The sequence below is a fragment of the Bicyclus anynana genome, chromosome 7 (genome assembly GCF_947172395.1).
Source record: "Bicyclus anynana chromosome 7, ilBicAnyn1.1, whole genome shotgun sequence".
NCBI lineage: Eukaryota > Metazoa > Arthropoda > Insecta > Lepidoptera > Nymphalidae > Bicyclus > Bicyclus anynana.
In genome coordinates, this window is record NC_069089.1 from 3,456,312 (window position 1) to 3,479,491 (window position 23,180).

The following is a 23,180-nucleotide window of genomic DNA, read 5'->3' on the forward strand; positions in this document are numbered from 1 at the left end:
TGGGTGACGTGGCGACGGCTAGTACTATATAAGTCAGTGATTTTGTTCATGACTTTCAACTACAAAGTACAGCCTAGTTGTAACATAATTTTAGAGATGCAAAGTAGATAATTTGATTCCTTGACACGGCGTTTCAGCAAAATAGCGCGCGTTCCAAGAAACATTTTAACACGGAAATTCATAACCTAAGGCGGTGATACGCTATGAGAATGCGAAGGAAAAGATAATCAATTATTTGATACACGGAATTTATTTAAACACAAGCAATTGAGGCAAAGAAAATTTATCAAAGCCGACGGCGTGTAAGAGAAATTCTATTCATCGCAAACAGTTTTTTTTTTTGCTGGATTACCGTTAACCGTGTAGGTATACGAATTGATAATTTTTTGTAACCCTGACAAGTTAACTGACTATATTATTTGCTTTGAAGATGATATAATAATGACCTATAAACAAGCTTATAAATGTAAAATAATATTTTATAGGAATTTAGAAAATCAGTATAAATAGACAGAGAAATAAAACTAAAAAATATAACTGTGTTTTTTCTTTCTTGCATTTTCAACATTTTCCATTAATTTTGTAATTTAAAGGTGGTAAATTCAACTAGTCGTAGAGCCGTGATAGCCCAGTGGATATAGCCTCTACTTTTTTTTTTATTTTTTACAAGTTAGCCCTTGATTGCAATCTCACCTGATGGTAAATGAAGATGTAGTCTTAGATGGAAGCGGACTAATTTGTTAGGAGGAGAATGAAAATCCACACCCCTTTCGGTTTCTACACGGCATCGTACCTCCGATTTCGGAGGGTGTGGGTTCGAATCCGATCCAGGCCTGCACATTCAACTTTTCAGTTGAGTGCATTTTAAGAAATTAAATATCATGTGTCTCAATCACTGAAGGAAAACATCGTGAGGAAACTTGCATACCAAAGAATTTTCTTAATTCTCTGCGTATGTGAAGTTTGCCAATCCGCATTGGGCCAGCGTGGTAGCCTAACCCCTCTCGTTCTGAGAGGAGACTCGAGCTCAGCAGTGAGCCAAATATGGGTTGATAACGTGTAGGTATCCTAATTGTTATTTTTTTGTAACCCTGACTAGTTAACTAACTATATTATATGCTTTTAAGATGATATAATAATGACCTATAAACAAACTTATGAATGTAAAATAATATTTTATAGGAATTTAGAAAATTAAAAAATATAATGTTATCGCCGTGTTACAACGACTTGCGATACAGACGGCTTCAGTGTGCTCGTGGCGTTCGAGCCGTCCACATCTCTTGTTGTGTAATTCTTTATGGGTTACTTGGTTGATAGGTGGGGAGAGTGACTTGAGTGGAAAAGGGGAGTGTTAGTTAGGCGCCTTTAACCCTACTCACATCGTTCACAAGTACGTGACTTCACTCAAGGTCATTCTCTGCCATTCTAGGGTTTTATTTTGGTTACAGTTTGAGTCGTTAATTAAGTTGCCTGATAAGTGTTGTGAATCATAAGCTTTGTTCGACATTCGTTTTCTTAATTTTGTAATCACCTTTGACTGCACTAAAAAACTGTGTTTTTTCTTTTTTTCATTTTCAACTTTTTCCATTAATTTTGTAATTTAAAGGTGGTAAATTCAACTAACGGGATACGTTGGTGGTGGGTCACACACAAAGATCCTATTCATTTTGGCTTCTTGGTGTTACAAATGGCGTATCAAACCCAATTTTATTTTACAATTACATTACTAGCAGATGCCCCGCGGTTCCTACCGCGTACTTTCTGTCCTGTATTACATTTTTTATGTATATGTTGGTTGTTGTAACAGACGTTTTTTAAACAACGTGGAAAAATAGATAGCAGAAAATTTTTCAGAGGAAAATCCTTCAAGAAGCAAGAAATACAGACTTCACGTCTCACAAGTAACTGCAAGTAGCACTTCAAGTTGAATACGTAGCGCTCCTCCGTGGTGTCAAAATGACTAATGTACCCACGTTAGTCATCCGAAACTAAAGCTTTGTATTTTTAAAATAAGATACATTTTTCAAAATTTCAGTAAGTACTTATTTAAATAAGACACTTAGATAAGGAATCCATATGTCTTGCCTTATAATAAAAAAGTTGTCTTACAATATTATAAATTAATATGAATCTAATTTTCACATCAGAGAAATTAAAGGCTAAACAAAATAAGTAATATTAAGGATGGTGACTAATATATCTATACTAATATTATAAAGCTAAAGAGTTTGTTTGTTTCAACGCGCTAATCTCAAGAACTACTTGTCCGATTTGAAAAATTCTTTCAGTGTTAGATAGCCCATTTATCGAGGAAGGCTGCTATATTTTATCCTAGTATTCCTACGGGAACGGGAACCACGCGGGTATATATAAAACTAGACATTATTTATCCAACATTAGACATTATTTATTTTGAAATGAAGACTCTAAATACTCTTAGAATCCAATATAATAATGGCTTTAGGATGTTGGGGTTGCCGAGGTACTGTAGAGAAAGTGGCATGTTCTTCAGGGCGTGAACTGATGGTTTCCATGCTATCATGCGTAAGAGGCAGCTTCACTCTTGCAGCGTCTTCATGATAGCCCCAACAGCATCCTAAGGTCAATACAGGAGAGGTTGAGCTGCCCAATAGTGACACGTTGAGTAGCGGTGGCAACAGGCCATATTTGTAAGTAGAGTAATATAACTTTATATGTTTAGGTTCACTAACAATACTAACATAGTTTTTAAGATGAAAATTATTACTAATCTTACTAACCCTTCTAGATTAATTTTCAATTCTATGGAGTAAATCGAAATAAAAAGTTATTTATTAATCAAGTTCTGTCGCAAAATCTTTCAATATTGAAAACTGCTTGTCGTACAAGCAGTTTTCAATATTTCGTGATGACCTTTTGCTTTTATAAATAAACTAGCTGACGCCGCGCGGTTTCACCCGCGTGGTTCCTGTTCCTGAAGAAATACGGGGATAATATATAGCCTATAGCCTTCTTTGATAAATGGGCTATCTAACACTGTAAGAATTTTTTAAATTGGACCTGTAGATCTGTGATTAGCGCGTTCAATCAAACAAACTCTTCAGCTTTATAATATTAGTATAGATACAAATCAATCCTACTCTAAAAGTAGAATTAAAATACCTACCATAAATGAAGTTGCTCTAGAAAATTAAGTATAAATAAACCAGTCAGAGGTTAATAAGAGTTATAGGGATCGCCCACGTACAAAAAAGGGGTGATTTATTATTCCATAGACTAGAATAAACATTGTCCGCCAACACAAAGGCGGAATTATCAACAAACATTGTCAATTCCGCCGGCGGTCAAACGACTGTTGAACATCAAATCTAATATAATTCCGAGCATTGAGCAAACAGTGATATCGTCGACGATAAAAATGCTTTTCGCAAATATTTTGTCAAATTCTCAAACGGGGATACCCAAATTGAAAATGTATTCTGCTACCATGATAATAGAATTACAAATTGGCTGGCTATTTTGTCTCGGCCGGTGGAACGAGCGAAATGGCTACGGGCGGACGTCGTCCGGCTGTAATTCATCTTTATACCGTTTTACCGGAGGCCTTTTCAGGACTTTGTGGGCTTAAGTAGCTTCAAACGGGCTTGTTTTGTTTAAAATCAACGTTGAGATCTCTTCTTGGACATATTGTTGAGTAATATTGGTCTTTATTGGTTTGCTGGTTGGCTTTATTGGATACAACGGTTTGATGGCTTAAATTTTTTTTGAGATTTTTAAAATTTAGATTGCTCTTTATTTAATATTTTTAAACAATTATCAAATTTATTTTAAAAATTATTGATGTGTTTTTTTCTAACCACTTGAACGCCCATGATATCAACCAGGTAAATAAGGCCATGATATCAACCAGGATAAGTCCCGCCCCCCAAAAATCGCCAAAAATCCACAAAAATTACCAAAATTCCACAGATGCCGACCTACTAAAAACGTTACGACGACTTAAAATAATGTAATACTTTTCTATTTGGAATAATTTTCTTACTACAGTACAGCCTTTCTTGAGAAGTATTGTTTACCAACAAACAAATTAAAAATGAGGGTATAAATTACTAGTCATTTCACACCTAATAATAACTTGTTCTTAAATAAAATAAAATCAATTTGATTAATAATTAGAACAATTGGATATGGTTAATATATTTTATATAACATTGTATAAACAAACCATACATAATTTAAAATAAATAACTTATGAAATGACATGCGTTTTCTACCTTCATTTCTAATTTGTTTGTTGGTAAACAGTACTCATCAAGAAAGGCTGTAGTATAATAATTATTATTAAAATATCACTAAAAGTAGAAAAAGACTTGTTAAACTTAACATCAAAAACATAGACAAGACAGTTCGACTTACTAAAAAGAACAATAACATTATAATTGATACTCGAAATTGATAGACAATTCAAATATTTCCAGATAATATTACGTCTGCGACAGAAACCATAGATCCGAAGCCATAAAAACGTAATATTGGCAGTAGAATTTTTAGTCAGTTCCCCGTTTGACACAATTGAATTTGATCTTCGGGTAAATCAGGTTTCAGGGCACGGAGCGGGGTTGTCTTTGGATGTCGAAGATTTCCAAGCCACGGAAGCGAGCGAGTATTTAATTATGACAATTTTGATAAAATATTTGCCAAGTTAGAGTGTTGATTTTACAGATATTGTAGGGCTGGCCTTGCAATACGATTGTTATTAAATAATTTTATTAAGATTTTTGTGTTGTTTTTTAGTTTTATGTTCTTAGAGCTCTTCTGTAAATGTATTTTTTTTATAAATTATCAAACTTAATAGGTTTGTGAAGATATTATTATTTTTTCATAAAATTAAAAATTTTGCAACATTAATTTGGAAAGTGCCTAAACTAAATAAATATTCATAGGTAAAAAGTTATCAATCGAGATTTTAAACTTTATTATAGTAATTTTTTTTTTATAACAATAAAGATTTAATTATAGTTTTGAATTACGATTACATTTATTTTTATTTCAGTTAAAATTTTAATAATTATTACGATCAGTAGTTTATGGATTTCAACTAAAACTTGATTATTTTGAAAATAACAGCCTTAATTTTATTATTTCAAATTGTAGAAATTTGCAATTAAGATATCCGCACAAGGTCAATCCGAGTTCAAGGCAAGAGTGAATAGGCATTTTCTAAGCAAGCGTGTCAACCCTGACTTCATCATTGCTTTCCAGGCATGATCGTAGTCTATTAAGAATAAAAAAAAAATCTAATGTTGCGTAACTTTATTAGTAACTAGCCTAGCCGGTATCTTGTGAGTTGTACCACACCCTGCTCCCTTTGTCCCGAAGTCCGTCGCGGCAAAGATCAATCGTTTGAAGCTACTTAACGAGTCTTTGTACCACGCGCCGGCGGTCGGGGCCAATCGTTACCGCAAATTGGCAACTGGTATAGTGTTTGCCACTTAAGGAGCCCGCTTCGCCACTTAGGTGTGAAGCTGCGATATACATTATGTAGCGGACTTAATGCGGCCTGGGGTAGGAGTGAGGTGGTAGTTATGACGAACCTCATTCTGCAAAGTACTGACAAAATGCTCATTTCTACCACAACCACATGTTAATAGGCTAGTTGACATTTTTTTTAATAGGGTCTCAAAATGTTCATTTCTCTGCATTCATTGAAAACAATACGTTGACAATACGAGCCAAAACGCTATCGGCCATGATGGCCTATATTATTTTATCTATTTCATGATTTAATATAAACGGTTTAGCGTTTGACAAAATTATTAGTTACTAGCTGACGCCGCGCGGTTTCACCCGCGTGGTTCCCGTTACCGTAGGAATACGGGGATGATATAAAGCCTATAGCCTTCTTAAATAAATGGGCTATGTAACACTGAAAGAATTTTTCAAATCGAACCAGTAGTTTCTTTATTTATTCCTTTAGTGATATCAAGAAACATCGTGACTTCACAAAATGGACGACAGCGTTTTTGACGTTGGAAAAATTTAAAAAAATACACAATTTTATACTAAGTTTTCTATGAAATCCTTAACTTTTATTTATAAACATCGAAATATTTCGGATCCTTATTCCACGTACTACACGAAATTAATATTGTGTAGGTATATTAAATTTGATATGAGTCAACTACAACAGACTACTTAATGTGCTCTCCGACGCGCGGGGTGTAACACATTGCAACTACCTGGCTAAGAATTTATGCTGGAAATTTCTTAAAACAAAGCAAAGCAATATGTCATAGTTTAACCCATGACTCGAATCTAAGATCTTGTCGCAATCCAAAGTCTATAATCCGACTACTGGACAAACGAGGCAGATGAAGAAGAAGAAGAAATACGTGTTGTTTCACAATAGAAATGAATGAAATGCACTTTATTGTACACCACAAAGAAACATACAATACAATAAATACAAAAAAATATATAATAAAAAATGCATAATAAGCGACCTTATCGCTAAAAAAAGATCTCTTCCAGGCAACCTAACGAAGAAACTAATAATAAAGATTATAAAGATATAGGCTAGGGTGTACAGAAGTAATATATAAAAGGAAATAACATTCATAGATATCAATGGAGTGTAAACTCTTTGTATATTTAGTACAAATAACACACAGTACAAAATATAATCCACAATGTAAATATATTAAATCACGAGCTACAACAATAACAAAGTATACATTATTCAAATGAATTAATTAATATTCATATACACAAATTATTTATTCACAACACATTTAAACATTAACTGAAATTATCATCCGGTATGAAACAAAAACATAACACCCTGTATTTTTAGGAAAATTCTAAGCGTGATGCTGCTGCTAGGCTTGAATTAGATTTGTTTAAGCTTTTATAATTAGGTTGTTGGTAATTTTTCCCTCCCAAAAAAGTTGATTGTCGTTCCCATACTTTATTAATTGTCGTATAGAAACAGGTTTGTCGATTTTCATCCTACTCCTAACAAGTTAGCCCGCTTCCATCTTAGATTTCATCATCACTTACCATCAGGTGAGGTAGTTAATAGCAAACCTGTAAAAAATAACAACCAATAATAGTAATAATTAAAAAATCCTTAATGACAAAGATACTTGGAAGCCATTGGATTAGTTTTCACCTTCACGCAGAAATTGTAATTAAATTAATCATTGTATTTTTATCAAAGCTTTTTGAATAAGTTTAAAATCATTAGTTTAATATCAAAGCTTTTTGAGTTTATTGCCGACTGTTCTCAGCAGATCCTGCCTTTTGAATCAGTGGTAGCCACTACAAACATACAAACCTGTGGTTTTAAAAGAGCTTATAAGCTATGGTTTCTTAAAATGAATTCATTTTGATTTTTTTTATTAACATTATTAAACTAAGAACCGTTTCAATCACTTTCAACCAAAGCATACGCATCATAATCGGTCTATTCGTTTAGATACTACAGATACTAGAGACAGAGAAAGGGGCTGAGGCCTTTCGGCCTAAGGGTAGTAGAGGATGTCAATCATGTGCCCCGCGCGGACTGTAGTTACTCGCTATCCTGCGCTGGGGCGGTGTCAAGTCCGTTGGAGTGCCCAAAGCGGACTGCCATGCTATCGCTGTCCTGCTCTGGGGCTGTGTCATATCTGGTATGTGCGTCATCCATCTTGTCGCCATCTTCGTCGCCGTAAGCGATTGCGCCTGCAGGTTGGGTCACTAGGAGGAGATCACGAGGTAGAGGACGCCCGTTCGGCGATCTCTCGCGGTGCGGTGCGATGCCATGGAGGTGTTGGTATGGTCCGTTATCTGCGCGCACGAGCATACGGTGCGCTAGATTTCGGACGAATTCTCGGAAGTCCTGGTGTCTCGATGTATGACGTCATTCCTGACGTACCTTGGAACTCCGGTGGCAAGGCGCAAGCACTTGTTCTGCTGGACCTAAACGCAAATTTATATGGAATTGAAACAATTGTGCAGTAGTGCCACTAGATGGCGCTGTTTCAATTCCTTAGACATTTGCGTTTACGTTAACGTGATCGTCACAGTATCAAACTGCCACTAGGTTCTCTGCACTTACACGACCACAAAAAAAACTGATACACAGATAGACACTTCAAAAATTTAACACCCTTCTATTACGTCAGGGGTTAAAATATATATGAAACGTCCAATAATAAATGTCGTGTGAAATAAAATGAAAACTCATCTCCTATTGGTACTACCGGCGATCCAACCAATCATGGCGTCACAAAAAACTCTGAATAGACAATATTTTTTAGTTTTGAGTATTTTTTATCTTTGTTGTTCATTTGAAAAAAATATGTTCTACAGCTCGCTTCCGATTTGCGCTAAAAAAGTTTTTGCTAAATAAATGTGTATTTTTGCGATGTGACAATTTGTCTTTCTGTCCTATATATTTTGTGGTGATCGGTTTTTATTTTGGACCACTAAAGGTTAGATTTAATTCGTTTAAGGAATGTGTTACGTTTGTTATATTTTTTTCACCTTTCACCTTTATCCATCTTACCTATCTATTTATATAAAAAATTATCTTGAATCTTCCTAAGCGCAAATCTCGAGAACCTGAACTGATTTTGCTAATTCTTTTTTTAGAATACTCTTTGAAGTACTAGGATGGGTCTTACGGAGAGTTTTTTTTTAAGGTAGGGTAGGAATAATTAAATTGAAATCGTTTCATCCGTTTGGGAGCTATATCCCACAGACAAACTGACAGAGAGACAGACACTCCAAACACCCGTCTTTTTGAGTCAGGGGTTAAAAATTTATAAGGTTTTTTAAACCTTTCCTTTGTTTTAAACTTACTGTGTAAAAAAACGTATGAATTTCACGGTAACGATCATTCAAATGTTAAAGCTGTCCTGTGTGTATATATGTTTGTTCCTGTTTGCGCTGCGGCTACTAAAGCGATTTGGCTGAAATTTGGAATGTCAATAGATTTTACTCTGGATTAACAAATGAACTTTTTATGCTGAAAAAATCATGGTTCGGTTGGGATCGTGAAAAACTGAATTCCACGCGAGCAAAGTCGCGGGCTTCCGCTAGTATGCTGATGATAATGATGGTGAATTTCTTGTTACCAGATGGTAGCCAGCGTGCGTGGTACAATGCGAAGGGCGCTGCGCTGGTGACTGTCCTGATGCCACCATGAGCGGGAGACGCGGGCCCTTCCGGAGTTTCGCCATCAGCCTCATACAGATCATCACTATTATATGTCAAGGTAAGTCAAATTATTGTATTTATATTTCATCATCATCATTATCAACTAAATTCGGCTCACTACTGAGCTCGAGTCTCCTTTCAGAATTAGAGGGGTTAGGCCAATAGTCCACCACGCTGGCCCAATGCGGATTGGCAGACTGACACACAGAGAATTAAGAAAATTCTCTGGTATGCTGGTTTCCTCACGATGTTTTGCTTTGACCGTTTGAGACACGCGATATTTAATTTCTTAAAATGAACCTCAAAAAATTGGTGTGCATACCCCGGACCGGATTCGAACCCACACCCTCCGGAATCTGAGGCAGAGGTCATATCTACTGGGCTATCACGGATAGCTAACTGTATTTATAGTTATATTAGGCTAAATATGTAAATGTTAATGTAACTATACAGACAATCTGTTCAGTTAAATTGTCCGTGTGTAGGAAAAACTGAGAACTGTAAATTTTTTTGTAAATTTTTTATTGAAATTTCGATTTGAAATTAAAACTGTACACTTTAAACTGTACACTTTAAACTGTACCTTTTAAACTGTACACTTTAAACTGTACCCTTTAAACTGTACACTTTAAATTGTTCACTTAAAACTTTACAGTTAAAACTGTACACTTTAAACTGTACAGTTAAAACCGTACAGTTAAAACTAAAGGTCTGTAGCCCCTAAAAGTAATGGAAGAAAATTCAAGTAGTTGCCCAAATTACGTTGCTTACATAGTGGCGCCATATTTTTACTAAACATACCTATTGATGAATTCTTTTAAAATATAAATGGACTAGCGGACGCTCGCGACTTTATCCGCGTGGAATTCAGTTTTTAACAAATCCCGCGGGAACCATGAATTTTAATCCAGGCTATAATATATCTTAATACCAATTTTCAGCTAATTTGGTTTTGTAATCGAGGCGTAAAAGAGTAACAAACATTCATAACATCAAAATCATCAGTTTTCGCAAATCTCGGGAAACCATGTTTTTTTTGGGATAAAAAGTAGGCTATGTATTGTGTTAATCCAGAGAAAAATCTATTTCCATTCCAAATTTCAGCCAAATAGCTTCAGTAGTGTTCAGTAGTGTGTGTGTGTGGCGTTAAAGAGTAACAAACATCCATACAAACTTTCACGTTTATAATAGTAGTAGGATAGCCTTGAATACTAATTTCCAAACTCGATAATTCTCTACTTAACTACCTACGGTGGGAACATGGATAGAAAATATTCAGAAGCATTTTGAAGATTAATTGGGCAACGTAAAGAATAGTTTATATTCGAAACTTCATTATCGCTGTCGTATTTCACTCCGTTATGTCATCTACGTAATTTTCACTAACACAAAGTATTTGCGAAACATCCCGGCGCAAACATCAAACCGGCGGAGGCGACGATCATAAATGAAACTGTTAATAGGCTAACTAACTTTTCCAAATTACACGAGAACTTTTCAAATAAAACCGGCTCAAAGGGCGCTGAGTCTTAATGAAGACAATATTTTGAAGGGTTCTCAACTTCGGTAATTAAATCTTGCTCCTCATATCTTGAGGGTGCGTGTCTTTGAGAATCGGCGTCTGTATTAGATGTGGTGTCAATCAATTTAAGTGAGACTCTAGTTTTGGGTAACTTTGCGTAACTCGGCTGGAGTCAACCGATGCCTATCTACCTACTTCCAACTGGGTTAACTAATTCTCTTTCAGAGCTTGAACCCGCGAGATAACTATACTACGTGCTCTTAATATATTCATGTTACCTTATCTATCTTTATCTCTATTTTGAATTGATAGTCAAAATTCCACCATTTTAATTTTTACCCGACTGCGTAAGGAACAGGGTAATACTTTTCGAGCGTATGTATGTATGTGGGTATTATATGTACCTACTTAGTTATTTTTAAAATAAAAGAACTGTCTTATAGAAACTTAAAAGTTCAAATAAAAATATTATTATAAAAACAAAAAACCCGACTGCTTAAGCGTAATGAACTGAAGTAAAACTATAAGAAATGTAAACAGTAATTGTTATCAATTGTAAATTATAATACTGTATGACTTTTTCAAAAGAGCAACTGTTGAGTTTCTTGACGGTATCTTATCAGCAGAACCTGCCTTCCGAACCGGTGGTAGAATCTTTACAAATAGTCAACTGACGTGTCAAAAGTGCTTGTAAACTGAGCCTACTTGAAATAAATGATTTTTGATTTTGATTTGATTTTTTGATTTTGAAAAGAGAAAACCAAGTATCACAATATCTCCATGAAGTTCTGACTAATTTCTTTGTGGTGCTACAGGCGAGGACAAATAATACTTTCTTACAGGCAAAGAATTAAATACCAATGTTTGTCACGCATGCGGCAACATATAGAAATTAGTCAGAACTGTAAGTAGATATTGTGATACTTTTATGCTCTTTTCAGTTCATTACGCTTAAGCAGTCGGTTTGTTTTTGTTTTTATAATAATATTTTTTTTTAATTTTGACTGTTTCAATGTCACCACTAATATGAATATAAAGGCATATCTCAAGTAAGACAGCAAGCTACAGAATTTACTTTTAATAAACGTTGTTTTGCCATATAAATAATTTCCAATACAATATTAATAATTATAAGATTGTTAATTAACAATAACAATTAGGGGTATGAAAAATAGATGTTAGCCTATTCTCATAGATACCGGATAAGCACAAACAATTTCATCAAAATCCGTCAAGCCGTTTCGGAGGAGTATGGCAACGAAAACTGTGACACGAGAATTTTATATATTAGATAGAAAGTAATTACGTTCAAAAAAAAATACCCTTTCATAATTTTACATGCACTTTAGGTATTATACCTACCTACCTACTCTAGGTAAACTTTATTGCAAAGTGGTTAGCAATTTAAAACCACGCCACACCTCTCGATTCTTGCATGTAAATCTATTAAATATAGATTCGTTACATCAAGTGTCGATAAAAATCCCCTGATCATCGTATTAAAATATTTATTACAAGAAAGTAACAAACACCTTTGTTTTTTTTTATTATTTACAAGTTAGCCCTTGACTGCAATCTCACCTGATGATAAGTGATGATGCAGTCTAAGATGGAAGCTTGCTAACTTGTTAGGAGTAGGATGACAATCCACACCCCTTTCGGTTTCTACACGACATCGTATTCGAACGCTAAATCGCTTGGCGGTACGTCTTTGTTGGTAGGGTGGTAACTAGCCACGGCCGAAGCCTCCCACCAGCCAGACCTGGACCAATTAAGAAAACCTCAATCAGCCCAGCCGGGGATCGAACCCAGGACCTCCGTCTTGTAAGTCCACTGCGCCACGGAGGCCGTCAAAGCTAAAACAAACACCCATAAAGACTTTTGCGTTTATAATATTAATGGGACTTTAATATTACTGGGATCTATCTCTGTGACAAAAATAATTTACTCCCACGTTGGTTATCAAAAGTTCTCCTAGATTCATTGTTTCGAAGTACTTTACCTTGTTAAACACTAAGTCAAACTTAAAGAACATTTTTGATCGTTCTGAAATTCTCAACTTTTATTATTTATCTCTCGAACTTACTGAAATCCTTTTTAAAAGTTTGCAGTAGGTATAGTATATCTTGGTAAGCCATTTGACAAACTTATGAATGTCATTAGAAGTAGCTGGTAAATAAAGTAAATTTTTATTTGGATTTACAAGACGGAGGTCTAAAGGTTCTATCCCCGGCTGAGCCGATTGAGGTTTTCTTAATTGGTCTAGGTCTGGCTGGTGAGAGGCTTCAGCCGTAGCTAGTTTTTTTTTTTTATTCTTTACAAGTTAGCCCTTGACTACAATCTCACCTGATGGTAAGTGATGATACAGTCTAAGACGGAAGCGGGCTAACTTGTTAGGAGGAAGATGAAAATCCACACCCCTTTCGGTTTCTACACGGCATCGTACCGGAACGCTAAATCGCTTGGCGGTACGTCTTTGCCGGTAGGGTGGTAACTAGCCAGACCTGGACAAATTAAGAAAATCTCAATCTGCCCAGCCGGGGATCGAACCCAGGACCTCCGTCTTGTAAATCCACCGCGCATACCACTGCGTCACGGAGGCCGTCAAAGTTACCACCCTACCGGCAAAGACGTACCGCCAAGCGATTATCTCAGATTGCATCAATACTTACCATCAGGTGAGATTGTAGTCAAGGGCTAACTTGTAAAGAATAAAAAAAAATTGTATTCAAAACAAAATAAAAAGTCTATACAATTAGACTATGGTGAATTGTTCTTCATGGATATAAAACCTTGTTTTTTTTAATAAAATTTTCCATTAAACGAAACCTAAATAAAAATGTTTTTACTTGCTTAATATAAAAAGCCCGTATCGGATATGAATACCGCGCAAAAGTATTTCCATCAACGTACTCGTATGCCGATGCGATACACAAAGGGGAACGCTTTGTCATGTAACGTTAATTAGAACTTCTATTGTCCGAAATTTTAACAAACTCCGTTAAAATGCTTCAACAGCCTCTCCGGTACTCCAATTAACATCAATAGCTATTGCATAATTTATATAAAAACGTGTGTATGGAATATTTGTACTATTGCTGCTAACATGTCTGCTGGTAACAAGTCAATCTGAATATAAATAAATAAATATACTTAAACAATACACATCACTATCTAGCCCCAAAGTAAGTGTTGGGGAGGGAATTATCGTAAGTAAATTAAAAACCCTCCAACGATAAAGTGGACTGTATTTCTTTGTTCAAATCACAATTATTACACTTATTTAAGGTTCACTGTTCTTGATCTTGTACTGCACACTTCTATGGTTCAGGGATTTTGATTGGTTCACTGTTGAAGCGGAAGTGAGTTTTGGACCTGGGAGGCCGGTATATATGCATTTCCCCCGCCCGGCACTGTGGTAAGTTGAGCCGAGCAGGAGAGGGGCGATCGCAGGGGCTGAGAGACGTACGGGGAGCGGGGGGCGTCAGCGGTCGACCAATCAGCGTTAGTCACCACTGACGCCGCACAGGGAATGTAGCTCCTGTCCGTAACAGTAAGCATACAAAGTTGCTTGTGTTATGGGTACTAAGATAGTTGATATATTAATATACATTTCTAAACTACATATAAATACTTATATAATGTATAAATACACACATACACTGGAAAACACCAATGCTCATCACACAAATATTTTCCAGATGTGGGAATCGAACCCACATATACATGGGAATATACAGGCTCTTAAATTAAATATCACGAGTCTCAAACGGTGAAGGAAAACATCGTGTGGAAACCTGCAAACAAGAGATTTTTCTTAATTCTCTGCGTGTGTGAAGTCAACCAATCCGCATTGGGCCAGCGTGGTGGACTATTGGTCTAACCCTTCTCATTCTGAGAGGAGACTCGAGCTCAGCTGTGAGCCGAATATGAGTTGATAACGACAGGTGCTATAGACTAGTTAGGTAGAGCCTTCGTATATTAGCGATATTGTGGGCATAAGAAGTAGAAAAAAGTATACCTACGTTAGACTAATACCCGAGAATTTCGCACGAACAAAATCAAAAGCGTTAGTTAGTTAATTTATCTGGTAGGAGGCTTCGGCCGTGGCTAGTTAGCCTGCCGGCAAAGACTTACCGCCAAGCTATTTAGCGTTCCAGTACGATGTCGTGAAGAAACCAAAAGGGATGTGAATTTTCAGCCCGCTTCCATCTTAGATTGCATCATCACTTACCATTATGTGAGATTGTAGTCAAGGGCTAACTTGTAAAGAATAAAAAAAACTGTTATTATGTTGATAGCTATTTACAAGAGAGACTTCTAGTGTTGTCTCATATTTAATAAAAAATGGCGCCTGTCAACGACAAAGTTCCCAGCCGGTGAGAAATATTTATGGAAAGAGATGCTTTTAAATTCTTTATTATCTACTCGCAACGAGCTCAAACATTGCACGCGGCGACATTTTACCAACAGTAATTTTGAAGAGCGACAGTCGCAGTTGTGTTTAATTAACAAGAACTTTAGTACCAAAATTCGAAAAAAACAAAATTCAGGCTTAGTTTACACGTACCTACCTACTTCTGAAATGTCAACATAAGTCATGATTTAATGGTGGTAAGTAAAGTCGAAAACTTAAAGTTAAATCTACATGGCTTGTTTTATTAAGCCCTATGTATATTTAAATTTATAACAATTTAGCGCTTAAGCTCGTTGAGCGGATAATTTGTGAGCGAGACGATATAAGATTGCAGCTTTGAAGTCAAATTTGACTGATGGCTACATTTTTTGCCACTGTCAAGTAATGAGTGCCATTGAAACGCGACTATTTTGCTTAAAAGAATATTTGCCATATCTTTTAAATATGACCAATAATTTCATACCCTTCCAACTAGTCAGGAAAGACTGTATTAGGAATGGGTAAGACAACAGTTCAACTAGGCCCCTCCACCACCCCTCGGTGATGAGACTGCTCTCACTGTTCGCTGCGGCACTGATATTTCTGAACTTTCCTCTGGTGCTGTACGAGGTTTTTTGACCTCATACCAAAACTTTATGTGGTGCGGTACGAGGTCCATCGACCTCGTAACTCTTGAAGACGCACGAGGTCAATTGACCTCGTATCACAGCGAACGTGTTGAGCTATTGGGGCTCTATATTAATCAGTTTGCGCTGTGAAACGAAGCCGAATAGTATGATACAATGGCAAATTACATGTAATGTGAGGCGCACTACAATTAAAATAGTCGAATTATTTACAGTTATATCGTAACAAATAAACCAAAAATGATATCTTTATAATATTAGCTAAGACATTCTCGACAAAAATGTAGCTGTGTGCAAAGACTTATTAGTTCCGCCAAAGCGTTGGAAATAATGTAGAGAAGAACTACAGCAAAAAATTGCAAGACAATATTAACCGGTATTCTTTTTTTAAAAAAAAACTTACACACTAAAAAAATATGAATATTATTTAAACGGGTAGGTACATACCACGATAAAAAGACTAAAAAAAAAGACGAGATTTTTATCGTGGTATGTACCCGTTTAAATAACATTCATAATGAACAACCACGAAATATTTTTTGAGATTCTAATACTTCTCATCAAAATAATAATAATAATTTATTTGCTAAAACATACAACAACATATACAATAAAAACAATGGTCCAAACATGTTCTGCCACGAATTAGGCGTGCAAATATTTTAAAATTAAGTAATATAATTTAAATGTTCCAATTAATAATACATGCTGCATGTTAATTTGAATGAAAGTAAAATTACCATAACTATACCAATACTGAAATTCTTAAGTAATGAAAATAATAAAATATTTAATTAAAGTCAAATTGTAAAAATATAATTTTGTAACATTGATTTTAATTTAAAAAACGATCTGCCTGAACGGTACTTGCAGATTGTTTCGATTTTTTTCATGAAAACTATATTTTGTAAGATACTTATTCAGTGTACAAAATGCTAAGAACTGTACTAATAAATTAATGTTAGTGTTACTCCCACTCCAATTCAAGGTTCTAGTATTTTTATATGAAAGAAAAAAAAGTTGCCGAGTCAGCAAATAATTTGTACTTATTTTTATTAAGGAAAGATCTGTATTTTTTGTAGGTAACGAATAAACTCAAAAACTTTTAAAAAATTTAAAAGATTTAAAAAATTCTTTTAACAATAGAAAGAGAGCTACAATAAGAGGGAGTAACAAAGACTATATTTTATCTCCGTAGTCCCATGGGAATGGAAACTAAGTGAGTGAAACCGTGAAGTTTTGCTAGTTAGTATATCTAATAAATATTTCTTGAAAAAGAGACATAAATTAGCATTCTATGGATTCACCATGCGAGTGCCGGGTTCATCGCGTGGTAGAGAGAAAAACTCCAAGCAGAGTCCTGGACTTGTAACCAAGGACGTAGGGTCATGGAAGTCCAGGAAATGTTAATATGGATATAAATAAAACGTAATCAAAATCAAATCAGGACATTTTTGTTATGGACATAATACGTTTTAAGATTTGAAGACAATTATAAATTAAATAAATTGTTCTAGTTCTAAATATGTAAAATGATGGTAATTGAATGCAGCAGAAGCTATCATGTCATCTGTCATCTCAGTATCAAGCTGATCTTGTCGTAATTAATTCGGCTTAACGTCGTGCAGAGACGCAGCCGACTCGGTGCAGGGATTATGCATATTGGCTTAGTGTGCTCATGAATTTTTATTATTCATAAATAGCTCTTACACATATTAGCAAAAAAAAATCAAGTTCGGCAGTCGATTATATAAATTACTAGCGGACGCCCGCGACTTCATCCGCGTGGATAAATGATTTTTCACAAATCCCGCGGGAACCAAGGATTTTTCCGTGATGAAAAATAGCCTATGTGTTAATCCAGAGTAAAATTTCCATTCCAAATTTCAGCCCAATCGGCTTCAGTAGCCACAGCGTAAAAGAGGAACAAACATACTTACACACTTTCACACTTACACACAAACTTTCGCCTTCATAATATTAGTGTGACTAGCGGATGCTCGCGGCTTCGTCAGACAGACAGTATAACAAACATCCATACGAGTACGTCTATACAAACATTCGTGTTTAAATATTACTATTTTATTGCAGTGGCAACTTTACCCCCTTGGCTAATAAACCTGGGGGGTATTGCCACAATCATTATGCTCTCGGCGACAAACAGATCCTTCTTTAAAACTGCTGAATGGATTTTTAGGCGGTTTACATCAACAGATAGTGTAGTTCGCGAGAAAAGTTCAAGTACTTATCTAATTTGATATTTTGGGTAAATATGACGGTAATTTTTTGTTAGGCTATGTAATCAGACAAATTCCTTTGCGTTGTTATCATATATTAACTATATCCAATGAGAGCTAAATCGAACATCAGGAAGTGGTCCTAATTTAGCTTCCAAGATAAACTCATACAACAGAAGGAGAGCCTATGATAGACGCTACCGTACCTATTTACTATCCATACCTATCTTAATATATAAATGTGAAAGGTCACTCACGACGAAATCTCAAATCAAATCAAATCAAATCAAAAATCATTTATTTCAAGTAGGCTCAGTTTACAAGCACTTTTGACACGTCAGTCGACTATTTGTAAAGATTCTACCACCGGTTCGGAAGGCAGGTTCTGCTGAGAAGATACCGGCAAGAAACTCAACAGTTGCTCTTTTGAAAAAGTCATACAGTATTATAATTTACAATTGATAACAATTACAATTTCTTATAGTTTTATTTCCTGTGTGAAGGTGGAAGCTGATCCAATGACCTCCAAGCGCTTTTATCTTTAAGGAACTCATCAATGTTGTAGTAACCTCGACTAAGCAAATGTTTTTTAACACATTGCTTAAAGCTATGCATAAGCAGGTCCATCACAGTCTTGGGGATCTTATTATAGAAGAGTACACCCAAACCTACAAAAGATTTTTTTACTCTTTGGAGACGATATGCAGAAATAACTAACTTATGCCCGTGTATAGTAAGACGTGGGTTTAAATCGCCTTTTCGTTTGTACAAATTAATATTTTGTCTTACATATACTATACTGTTATATATATATATATTGACAGGCTACTCTCGAACACCGCTTGACATACAAAAATTAAATTTGGCAGGGAGGTAGTTTTATAGTTAGTAGGTATCAGCTAAGAACGGATTTTGCGATCAGATTAAGGAGGTCTAAGGGCGGACGAAGTCACTAGCGTCCGTTGTTGTTTGTTTCGTTTACTATAAGCATAGACTGATGAACTTTTAGCCTTCGTATCTTAGGTCTGGCTATCACAGTCTATAAAGATATCCACAAAAATTACTAAAAATGCAATCAGTTTCCCACTAGTGTTTAAATACAATGTTTTCTCCCGCAGTGCTAACAGAGGAGCCGCGGTTCGCGGAGCCTATCCCCAACGTGACGGTGGCGTTGGGCCGCGACGCCAGCCTGCCTTGCGTCGTGGAACACCTGGGCACATACAAGGTACGTAAGTAGCCTCATTAGAGCGATGCCTCATTAGCACGTTGTATTACGTTGGGACGGCGCAGCGTAGCGTCGCTTTAGATATATTTTAATTGACATCAAGAATTTTCAGCGGAGCTACGACGGACAGTGTTAGACGTAACGCACTAAAAGGCATTTCCCTTAGTGCGTTTCGTGGCATCGATACACTGTATGCCAAATCTATGTTGCAATGATGCACGACGTCGCTGTGCAAGAGGAGGTCTAGTCAGTCTCAACAATGGATAGAAACAAATGAAAATGTTTATTGTAGCAACGGAGCTCCGGTAAAACGTTGCTCGACGATTTGTTTTAATATAGCATGTCATCTAAAATATATAGAAAACGTCGCAGCGTCGACGCAACATAACGCAATGCGCTAATGAGGCATCTAGCATACGTCAACGAAATATTTTGGATAGAATCATTTCTAAAAATAAAATAAAAAGATATTGAAATTTAAAATAAGTACAGTGTCAGTATAAAAATCAAATAAAATTACATAAATTAAATAAATGAGTGAACTTAGTGCAAACTATGAACATAACCTATAAACTTTCCTAAACCATAATTCCGACTGCGTGAAACTTTGGTAAAACACGTAGAAGGTTGCTGAATTAGTACATAGAAATGCAACGAATGCCACTGGTTATAAATAAATCTTACATTACTAACATTAATTTTATGTCTTATTTATATATTTATCTTTTTTTAATTTTTATTAATATTGATAAAATACAAATTCCCCCCCGCTGCGGAACGTTTGAGTACCCAAGCAACCGGTGGTCACAGCTCCAGAGTGAGGAACCTCTTCACAATACGCGCCGTTTCAACAATCACTGCCTTCTGTATCCCTCTTGATCCAACAGTTAAGCGAAAGTTTCTTAAGGTGTTGGTCGAAGCTTGTCGCTATAAGACCAGTGACTGAAACAACTATCGGAACAATAATAAAATTATTATTGTTCCGATAGTTGTTTCAGTCACTGGTCTTAACCCTCTCATAACCCCTAAACCCTCTCATTCTAAGTGGAGAGTCGAGCTAAGCAGTGATCCGAACATGGGTTGGTAACGACGAAGCGTTGAAATAAAATTATAACTCACAACTATTCTAAGAATAGTAAAATTTATTAACAAATTCATTAAAATTAAACAAATGCACCAATACAGTTATGAACAAACTACTAGGCACTTGTTTTACGAAACACAGTAAAATATTGCTCAACTGTTAACACGTGAAAAAATATGAAATTAATGCCCTACAGTTCCTTTCATGTAGGATGGTGCGGATGACAAATCGTTTCACTCTTGAAAGTTTGCCGCAATTCACGATAATAGTACGTGTTATGAACGTCATACAGGCGACTGTAACCGTACCCATGCTAACTGAAAAACACTTTAGCTTCGACTATTCGTAATATAGCAAACGAGCGAACAAAGAAATTTTTGTTCAAATACCCTCGAATTCTTCAAAAACCCAAAGAATATAATATCTTACATACCGTATGTGATATCGATACATTCATAGCTATATATCTCTCAAGCGTAAAACATATACAGTAATATTTTACACATATTCTGCATTAAGCCCGCCCCGACCCCGCGGCTGCTTCGCCAAAGAACATTCCCACTCAACCACATAACCGTATATCAACCCGAAGCTATATATTCCAATCTAACACTTTTTTTCGTTCATATTAACTTGCGCCGAAATCCGTTTTTTATTCGCAGCAATAAATACTACTTTCTATCTTGCATCTCCCCCCATATCCTCCCATACATTGACTATCAAAAATGGCACTCTATTTTGAGATCACTCGTAACTTAGGCCGATATATTCACTCGAGATTAGAAAGATATGCCGGCTCTACACGTGCGATCATGTTCGAGATTTTTATTGATGAAAATAACCCAGCATTTTTTCGTTTGTGCACATAACATCAAACATTTTACTTATAGCACTATAAAGTATACTACTTTTAAATGAATAACTAATATTTTAGTTATTCTTATTTTAATTACAATACTACAATTAAATTATCATTGCTCTAAGACTTGTAGTTTTTAATTAAATCTAAGTGGAATTCATGTTTTAAGTTTTGTGTACTTTGTAATTTGTGGAATATCAAAAAATACCAAAGTATTAGTTTTAATTTATTTTAATTTTATAGTTTTAGTCAATGTCTGTTTTAATAGTTACATTTTATTAATTATTTCTAATTAATAAATTTCGCTTTGTATAAAATACCAAAAAATATTATATCTATCGGTTCTTTTTCTTCTCAATAAATATTCTTGGTAGATATGTATTAACCAAATTCCAAAAATCACGACGAACATGCGTCAGAGTGTAAAGGCGGCTTAAAAATATTCGCTCGAGATTAGAAAGATACAGTACGCTTTATATTTTTTACGGGTATATTTCGCAGCTCGAAAAACCGATATAGCATGCTTTCCTCAGTTTCTCGTTGGAATAACGGGAGTATCTCCATTCGTAGCGTTAGAATTCATGTTGGAAGTCGAACATCGAATATCGGAAACGTGTTTTCTGTGCATATCCTTCGACCGCTCTTGAATAAACGATATGTGTTGATATTAGAATAATTGAGGAAGTTTGCCTTCCGTTGTATGTTGTTTTAGTTGTAAGGCTCTGTGTAATAGAACTCATCTGGAGAAATCAGCATTTTCTGCCTACATTGAAACGCCTTTTTAGATCACCAAGCCTCCTTCCTTATGTGTGAGGGAACACATAAGGAACGCTGTAACATTTCGGGTCGGAGGGTTTAGGGTAAAAATGTTTAACTTTTTTATTTCATTATCGGATTTTATTGACAGAAATGACGATGTTCCTTTTTAGGCAATTATAATTATCTTTGCTTTGCTTTCTTTTTCATTTTTAATATCTAAGAGCCGTGATAGCCCAGTAGATATGACCTCTGCCTCCGATTCAGAAGGGTGTGGGTTCGAATCCGGTCCTGGGCATGCAATTCCAACTTTTCAGTTGTGTGCATTTTAAGAAATTAAATATCACGTGTCTGAACGGTGAAGGAAAACATCGTGAGGAAACCTGCATACCAGAGAATTTTCTTAATTCTCTGCGTTTGTGAAGTCTGCCAAACCGGGCTCCTTGGGAGACGAATATCTTAGAACTCCGAGAAGAGCCCAGGACAAGTGACTACGGGTATAGGGTTAAGAAGCTTCTTTAAAAACCGTTTAATAGGTCCCTTTCTCGCAAATTTTTCGTCAAATTTCAATTAAAAATAAATTTAACCTCTAACCTATATTTTACCTTTCAACATTATTTAACATTCAACATAATTTTGGCTCTGGAATTCGTTTATCTAACTCGATGTTATTCTTATGCTAAGTTAGTATGAATCACTTTTCTTGGAAAACATTATTATGTTGGCGCTACGGAATTTCTTATTATTTTGAAAATCCTTAGCTCGACTCAGTGTTATGATTACACACAAGTTTCAATTCCAAACGAAAGTAGGTGTTATTTTTAGAAAAAAACGTCTATTGAAAGCGTCAAGACAGACCAATTTTGTGAGGAGAATTTGGAGCTATAACATAAATAGCTGCTCCTTGAACGCTAGTTGGCGAGTTATGGGTTTGTTTGGTTCCCAAAAAAATCATTATCTGTTCAAAAATATATTTTTGGGTCAAAGAACATTAAAACCACAAAACACAAAAGCTAAATTAAAACTAACAGAAATGAATTATTGTTACAAAATAAATTCGTATATTAAACAAAACCATGTTTCAACATCAAAAATGTCAGGTACAATTTAACACGTTTCGGTAAATTATCCAAAAATAAAATGGCGTCCACTTTTTGGGAATACAGCGAACATTTCGGCGCGGCAACAAGTCGTGAAGATTTCCCAGAGGGCGCTCGATGTACGTACTTTATGTATAGAAATTGGTTGAAAAATGTTATAACAGTCCAAAA

General features: G+C 35.6%; 1 protein-coding gene across 2 annotated transcripts in view; it reads left to right on the top strand.

The window, feature by feature from the left end:
* The window catches only part of LOC112049469 (lachesin), a 100,337-nt gene that overhangs the window by 18,894 nt on the left and 58,263 nt on the right, over window positions 1–23,180 (top strand). For both annotated transcript variants that reach the window (XM_052882533.1, XM_052882534.1), the window contains exons 2-3: window positions 9,105–9,241; window positions 19,104–19,210. In XM_052882533.1, the coding sequence (XP_052738493.1) occupies window positions 9,169–9,241; window positions 19,104–19,210 (180 nt within the window). In that variant the 5' untranslated portion in view covers window positions 9,105–9,168. The remainder of the gene's footprint in view (window positions 1–9,104; window positions 9,242–19,103; window positions 19,211–23,180) is intronic.